The sequence below is a fragment of the Neltuma alba genome, unplaced genomic scaffold, assembly GCF_004799145.2.
Source record: "Neltuma alba isolate B1F8T4 unplaced genomic scaffold, ASM479914v2 tig00011792_pilon, whole genome shotgun sequence".
NCBI classification, from domain to species: Eukaryota; Viridiplantae; Streptophyta; class Magnoliopsida; order Fabales; family Fabaceae; genus Neltuma; species Neltuma alba.
This window is the reverse complement of record NW_021636413.1, coordinates 15,677-23,678: the sequence shown is the minus strand read 5'-3', so window position 1 is coordinate 23,678 and position 8,002 is coordinate 15,677. Positions and strand designations below refer to the sequence as shown.

Sequence of the window (8,002 nt, the reverse complement as noted above, 5' to 3'; positions counted from 1 at the left end):
TTTTAGTGACATCTTATAAACGCCTTTTATTTAATATTGTGCACATAAAGTCCATATTATATTAATTTTAAAAGGAATGTGAATTCTAAAATTAATTTTTTTATGCCCATATTTTTTTTTATCGGAGGTACTCTTATTAAGTTATTAGATATCCTTTCTAACAAGGAGTCCAACGTCAGGTTATGAGCCCCTAGCTCATTTGCAATAAATAGTGAATTCAATAGTTTTTATTTTTATTTTTATTTATTTTTAGTTATTATACTTTATACAGATTGCAGCGGGATCCGTCTTCGTTTCTCTGAAAGATTAATGATAATGCACTCTACCCAATGAGTGAACTCGCTTCTCAGTTCACACTTGTCCCTTGGTTATGCCTACAAAATCTGAGGATCCCTGAAAACCTCAGATCCTCCATCTTCCATTGAATCAACTTCTACTTCCTGGCTTACTGTGATAGTTCGATTGATTTCACTCCAAACAGTCATAGGCACCATAACCCAGTTAAATGATCTAACTGTTCCCTCCTATCGTAGAGATATCTGCGACGTTTTGGGTCTTCTGTAAAGACAACTGATTTTCAATCCCAAGTGCTCTGGAATCCACAAACCAGATGCCCATTTGATCAGATCCTGTTTGTTTCGATATGGGTCACTTGAATCTACCAGCTTCCAAGCGTAACACACGCCAATGGCGGCTCTTGGACCTTGTGTCTGCGTTCTTCTTCGGCCTCGTATTCCTCTTCTTCCTCCTCGTCTTTACGCCTCTTGGTGATTCGCTTGCTGCTTCCGGCCGTCAGACCCTTCTTCGATCCACTGCAGATCCACAGCAGCGCCACCGCCTCATAGCCGTTATCGAGGCTGGGCAGCAGCAAACTATCGAGTCTTGTCCTGCCGAAGCCGTGGACCATATGCCATGTGAGGATCCGAGGTTGAACAGTCAGCTCAGTAGAGAAATGAATTACTACAGAGAGAGACATTGCCCGCGGCCGGAGGATACCCCTCTTTGTCTGATTCCTCCGCCTGATGGCTACAAAATACCGGTGCAGTGGCCGGAGAGCTTGCACAAGGTATGGTTTAGTTCACTCTTGGGAAGGGAAGTATATATTCTGCTGCTGAATTATCTCAGTACAAGCCAACAAACATTAAGCAATTTCATCCTAAAATTCAGCGTCTCTCAAATGTAATTTTAAATCAGATCACGTAGGTAATATTGTCATTTACATGCCATTGAAAATTCAGCCCCCTCAAGAATTCTGTTTTCTAATCCGGTTTTTGGAGTCACGGAGAGTTGATTTGGATCCTGAATGCGTGTTGTCCCAGTAAATACAAAAAGAAAAATGTCCCTGTATGAGACAGAACGATACCATTCTATTTGATGCTGAGTTCTTTCTTTCTTAATAGATAAGGACACATAATCGCTTGCCTTTGTTCTTCTCACTACAGAATAAACACATTTGGTCAAACGGAGCATGTGTTTTGGTTTGTAGTTTTGAATGGGACTTTCAGTTTTCCAGGACTTTTTATTTGTTGCTAGAGCTCTGGACATATAATGGCTAACTTCTAGATTGTTCTGACGCCCGATAAATTAAAACTCTCCTGTTGGTGTGGGACTTAACTGCAACCAGAGGTCATAATAAAATTTAGGTGCTGGGTATGTGTTGAAATTACTAGACATTGATGTATTAGTTAAGGACGCTAATCTATTTGAAGGGTCACTTAAATTGTATTACGTACAGAGATTTTATTCATTCGTTCACTCCCTCATTAGTCATGCCTTGGGTTTGTCTTGGGATTCATTCACTAGGCTTGTAACCATAGTGTTACCTGGTTGAGCTCATTTTTCATACCCATGTTCATCATCGTTCACCTTCGGGTTTATCATCATTGTGTTCACAAGTTTTGTCTTTTTATTTGTGATTTTGTATGTTATCTGATTGATCATCATTAGTAGAAGTTTGATGTTCTTTTCCACCATCTTAGTGGTTTTTTTTTTAATTTCCAATAGCATGTTTCTGACCAATTGATCCATTTATCCATCTAATAGTATTAAGTACGTTCTGTCTAATATGGCACAGCAACATGCCACACAATAAGATTGCAGACAGGAAAGATCACTACCCACTACTGATGAATTCCCAAGGTCACCAACACTAGGGCGGTTCATATTTTGACAAATCATAAACTCATTCCTAGCATTTAGGATCTAACTCGATCATGTGCTAAAAACCATATTATATGTGTTTGAGTCTTTGACCAATATAGGTATTATATTAATGTAAGTATTGTTGCTGGCCACCACTAGAGCACCGAAAATGAACTGCTCTGGAAGCTGGGGGAAGATAATGGAGGGAAGATTTTTATTTTTTATTTTTCCTTATTTGTTACTGAAAAGTTAATACCCCTATTTTTATATCTTCTGATGAAATTTTGTTTTTCATGGGATTGGAATTAGTCCTCAATTTTAGAGAATAGCTTCTTTTTATTGGAAAAAAAGGGAAGAAGAATGGCCGTCACATTTGAAATTTCTGACTTAAAGGTAAAATATATTTCCTTGTGTGAGGCAGAATATGTGATTCTGCTAAAAGCTAAAGTTTTTGGACAGGGCTGCAGAACCACTCGTCTTTATTCTTTCAACTAGAGAGTTGATGCCCAAAAAAAAAAAAAAACTACTCAAACACGTGGAAGGACAAGCTTGCATTTCAATTTTTAGTTTTATATGGGACTATTTGTATGGGTTTGTTTCATTTCATTTTTCTAAAGGTCCGGACAAAAGCTGTTTAACCACTGGATTATTCTGAGACCTGATGAATTGAGATTTCCTACTTGATGCGGGACTTAACAAGAGATCATGATGAAATTTAATGTGATGCTTATATTTCTGTCATCTAATCCTTCTATTTAATAGTTTCATTACATTCTATGTAGATATGGCATAGTAACATGCCACACAACAAGATTGCTGACAGGAAAGGTCACCAAGGATGGATGAAACGGGAAGGTCCGCATTTTATATTCCCTGGTGGTGGCACAATGTTTCCAGATGGGGCAGTGCAGTATATTGAAAAACTTGGTCAATACATTCCAATAAATGGTGGTGTTCTCAGGACTGCTCTTGATATGGGGTGTGGGGTAGGAGCTGTATCCGATTCCCCTTTAAGATCTTGCAGTGATTTCTTACTATTTAACATGCTTGTTTTTTCCTCAATTTTCAGGTTGCCAGTTTTGGAGGATATCTACTATCTCAAGATATTTTAACTGTGTCCTTTGCTCCAAGAGATTCACATAAAGCACAAATACAATTTGCTCTGGAAAGAGGAATACCAGCTTTTGTTGCCATGCTTGGCACTCGCAGGCTCCCATTTCCAGCTTTTGCTTTTGACTTAGTGCATTGTTCTCGGTGTTTGATCCCTTTTACAGCATACAGTAAGTTCTGTGTTGCAGCTCACCTTTTAGGTTTTTGCAAGCTTTTAAACTCTTATCACTCCCCTAATGCCGAAAATCTGCCTTGCAGATGCAACTTATTTCATTGAAGTGGATAGGTTACTTCGCCCTGGTGGGTATTTAGTCATCTCTGGTCCCCCGGTACAGTGGCCTAAACAAGATAAAGAATGGTCTGATCTCCAGGGTGTGGCAAGAGCTTTGTGTTATGAACTGATTGCTGTAGATGGCAACACTGTGATCTGGAAAAAGCCTGCTGGAGACTCATGTCTCCCTAACCAAAATGAATTTGGTCTGGAGTTATGTGATGATTCAGATGACCCAAGTTTTGCTTGGTAATCCATTAGACTGATAGAGCTATCTTTCCTCTTATTATCTGTGTTGGCCATTTTTTTCATTATCAAATTTGATGGTTGCTAGTCATGCTTGGATCTGATTGGGCCATCATGCTAGCAAATGGGTGAATATTATTAACACATTTGTTTTTTTTTTATAGTTATTACGTAGTATTGCCAATAAAGATGTTTAATTTTACAGGTACTTCAAGTTGAAGAAATGTGTCAGTAGGATGACTTCTGTCAAAGGAGAGTATGCTGTTGGAATGATTCCTAAGTGGCCTGAAAGGCTAACTGCAACACCTCCAAGAGCCTCACTCTTGAAAAATGCTGTTGATGTTTTTGAGGCTGATAGTAGGCGGTGGGTCAGGAGGGTTTCATACTATAAGAATTCTCTGGGCATAAAATTGGGGACTCCAGCTATACGAAATGTTATGGACATGAATGCATTCTTTGGGGGTTTTGCTGCAGCGCTAAAATCTGATCCTGTGTGGGTGATGAATGTGGTTCCAGCTCGCAAGCCATCCACTCTTGATGTGATCTTTGACAGAGGTCTTGTTGGAGTCTATCATGATTGGTGAGTTTTTACTGAAAGTTTCGTGCATTTTCTCCTAAGGTGATGTTTTACTGCCAATCTATGTAAAGGCACATTATTTTTATTGATAATATGCATAATCTGAGACTCGGAAGGATGCATGTGTCTATCACAATGGTAATTTCCTTTTTAGTCAAGACAATGAGTATTTTATTCAGCCAGTATTTCACAGAAATCTTTTTGGCTGGTGAGTTACTTCCTTGACTGGATTTTTTTTCCCTTGGTTCCCCCTGCTGAACTTGTGGGTTCATGGCTCCTGGCTGTTATATAAGATCAGAAATACTTCAAAAAAGGAGTGGCTCCTTTCTCGAATGTACATCAGATGCCAGATGCTTGTTGTTTTTGTAATTTTATATTTAGATAAACGTTTTTAAGAATTTCTTATCCTGCATAATAAGAGGCACATATGTGCATTTTTGTCCAAAAGAGCCTGTGTAGAGAAGAGAAAAGAGATGATTTCTGCTGATTGATGGATGGCTTGTTGCCAGCCAGTTGGGTGATGTCAGACTTGTCAAAAGGTTAAAATCTGATGCAGACTGCTGAGTATTGATCAGCTTGTTGCAAAACTGTTATTTGGAGGAGCTAGGTGATCAAGTTTCTACCAAGATGTCAAATCTTGAGGTTTTATTGCAGAGATTTTTCTCCTCTAAGGCTCTGATCTGGGTTACACTGGATAGATTTAAAGGAAGGAGGAGATTGGCTTAAGAGATGCATAAACTATGAGTTTACTCTTAATTTATTAGCTTCTCCAGGTTCAGCAATAAAGAGTTGCATTGTGAATTGATTAGTTTTCCTACGTTAAACTCAATACACTTTGCCAGGGTTGTTAGTGCCTCGTCTAAAGACTAAAATAGTCAGGATACCATATTTTATGAACCATAACGTATTTTCACAAAATGTCAGGATTTATAACCTTCCATCCTTTCTCAACTCATTTAAGTTTTTCAGTTGAGTTTGACAATCTACGTCTTGAGATTTGTAGTGTTTCATGTTCTGTAATTGTGCCTGCGTCTTGCATATGCAGTATACTTAACCTGTTTTAGGCTTCCAGCTACTCTCTGCTTCTGATCTTTTGGCTATAATATCTGGAGTATATTTGAACATATATTACAACTTGTAGCGGAGGTTTCCTTGGATCTGAAATTTTTTGGTTATTTTTCCTAGGTGTGAACCTTTCTCAACCTATCCGCGTTCTTATGACTTGATCCATGTGACCGGTATTGAATCACTAACAAAAGATCCAGCTTCTGGGAAAAACAGGTATTTTGGTCTTATCACTTCCAAAACTGTATCTTATTGCGGCATCTCAGTCACTGTCCAAAGATACCTTCCCCCCCCCCCCCCCAAACAACAGTTCAAGGGTACCCGTTGATACAACTGTTAGTGATTAATTATTTTTAAAATAAAATAAAGCCTATTCATGGATTTTCCCCTAACAACTCAAGCTTTTTGTTTGATGTTTGTCATAGGTTCATAGCACCCGAGCTTTTATTGTAAGTGGAGTAAGGCTCAAATTAAGAATGTGTTGATTACAGGATAACCTATTCATAAGCCTTCACTTAACAGCTTAATCTTTTAAATTAAATTGATGTTTAACTGCAAGCTTTTAGTGAGTGATAGGAAAATCATGTTTACTTGAACTAATATTTAAATCAAGCAACTAAGGCACTGCTTGATTTGCTTAGAACTAGTAGTTATCTTTTTTTTTTTTTAATAACAGAACTAGTAGTTATCTTTGCATGCTGTTTCGATGAGTTATTTAATCTGATTTTGCTTTGGGGAAATGACATTTTAAATCCCAAAAAGTCAATTATTGATTTTTCTTTGGGGCAGATTTAAGTTGCAAATGATCAATTTAATGACAGTTGGGTTCTTGAAAAAATATTTGAAAAATAAGTTGCAAATATCGATTCAAATAGTTGCAAACCGAGTTGCGTTTGAAAACTTAAATGCCTCATCTGCAATTTGGACTCTTAAATTTACAGTTATGTGAATTGATATTTGCAGCTCATTTTTCAGAAAATCTTGCAAGGGACTATTAGATCGATCTCTTTAGACCTAACTGTCATTTTGCCTTTTTCTTGTGTCCTTACATGTGAACTATAGCTGAGATTCAGTTCATATCAGATTCCATCTCACAAAAGCTCCTTATGTGCAAAGGCTACGTGATCGGTCTTATCTTGATTGTTATCGTTACAACCATAGAAATTACCCAAAGAATTTAATACTGCTTGGTGAAGGAGTCAAAAAATCCCTTTGTATTAACACAGGTTTAGTTTTTACGGGGGTTTGGAGTTAAAATCCTAAAAGCATCAAGCTGATGTGGAGGAATACACCTTTACGACCTGTTTTTGGTTTTCAATGCATATCATATCTTTTTATTCATGACCCTATAGTTTTTGTTTCCTTTTATTATTTTCTTTTCTCATGTTGGGGACACGAGATTCATCATTTATCTTTAAATGTTTCCCCCTTCATTCCATTTCATTCTATCAAACAAACAACATCTTGAGATTACCAACCTGAGAGATTAGTGCCAGCAAAGCCTGAGAACACCTCAGGTTGTAGTATTCACAAAGCCATTGAAACTTTGACCCATAACAGAGCTCACACTTGTTGCTTCTTGACTTCACTGCAGATGTAACCTTGTGGATCTGATGGTTGAAATAGATCGGATGCTACGACCAGAAGGAACAGTCGTTCTGCGGGACACCCCTGAAGTAATCAATAAAGTAGCACACATTGCTCGTGCAGTGAGGTGGAGGCCTACTTTACATGATAAAGAACCTGAATCACAAGGTGGAGATAAAATCCTAGTTGCAACCAAGACCTTGTGGTATCTGTAAATCTGCATCTCACTGACACAGCTTTGTAATTTAGGTAACATTTTCTTCCCACTGCTTTAGGGTGTGGGGGTGTGAAAGATATATCATCCCCACATAAACTATAAAGGTCGTATGGTTAGAATTTGAGAAAAGCGAAAATGGCAAGAGTGTGCTGGTGAAAGTCAGTTAGGGTTCTCTATATTCACAAAAGGAAGCGTATATAGTGCATTCAGAGATACCTGGAGAAAAAAGAGAGGAGGGGTGGAAAGATTAAATGTGGGCTCCAAGCATAGGTTTAATTATTGCCCTTTTTCTGAATGCATGAACATAATATATAGAGAATGAATGAAATTTGCTTTTATATGTAAAGCACAAGAGCAGTGCTAGTTTTATTTTCTTAGCTCTTTGGTAATTGTATTCTAGGCTTCTTTATAGATGATGATACTTGCTTAATAATTATTGTTAATTGAGGAAGAATCAGTCTCTGATTCTGATTCGGTCGAGTTTCAGTTTCTCCTATTGTGTTAAAAAATACTTCCTTCAACTCAGCAGAAAATTATTGACACAGTTCAAGATTTGATTGACAAATTGTTATGGGCATAGGTCTGATCAGAGAGCTCATTCCAAAAGACTCGCATGTTGGGTGGGAAAATTGGTGAACTTATAAACCATATATGGCTTGTGAGGCAAACGGAATTGATAAGAATTGTTGACTGTAAAACTACCAAAAACTGCAATGAAATAGATCAACGTTAGCTGTTACCAGCTGATATATACATATGTGTGGCACCTTACCATTAGTAGTTCCGG

At 37.8% G+C, this 8,002-nt stretch overlaps 1 protein-coding gene across 1 annotated transcript; it reads left to right on the top strand.

Annotated features, from left to right (window-relative positions):
- The first annotated feature begins 285 nt into the window (after nucleotides 1–285).
- Nucleotides 286–7,698, top strand: LOC114718019 (probable methyltransferase PMT13). Its single transcript, XM_028903272.1, has 7 exons — nucleotides 286–1,066; nucleotides 2,925–3,128; nucleotides 3,212–3,422; nucleotides 3,511–3,772; nucleotides 3,975–4,349; nucleotides 5,532–5,627; nucleotides 7,006–7,698. Exons 1-7 carry the CDS (start codon nucleotides 644–646, stop codon nucleotides 7,211–7,213), a joined length of 1,779 nt encoding a protein of 592 aa, XP_028759105.1. The 5' UTR covers nucleotides 286–643; the 3' UTR covers nucleotides 7,214–7,698.
- Nucleotides 7,699–8,002: the final 304 nt, after the last annotated feature.

Bases quoted from the DNA above. Each gene is read 5' to 3' on its own strand.
- LOC114718019 (XM_028903272.1), top strand. From the start codon at position 644: ATGGGTCACTTGAATCTACCAGCTTCCAAGCGTAACACACGCCAATGG. The intron at 1,067-2,924 runs GTATGGTTTAGT...CATTCTATGTAG, and splicing joins GGCCGGAGAGCTTGCACAAG to ATATGGCATAGTAACATGCC. The intron at 3,129-3,211 runs GTAGGAGCTGTA...CTCAATTTTCAG, and splicing joins CTCTTGATATGGGGTGTGGG to GTTGCCAGTTTTGGAGGATA.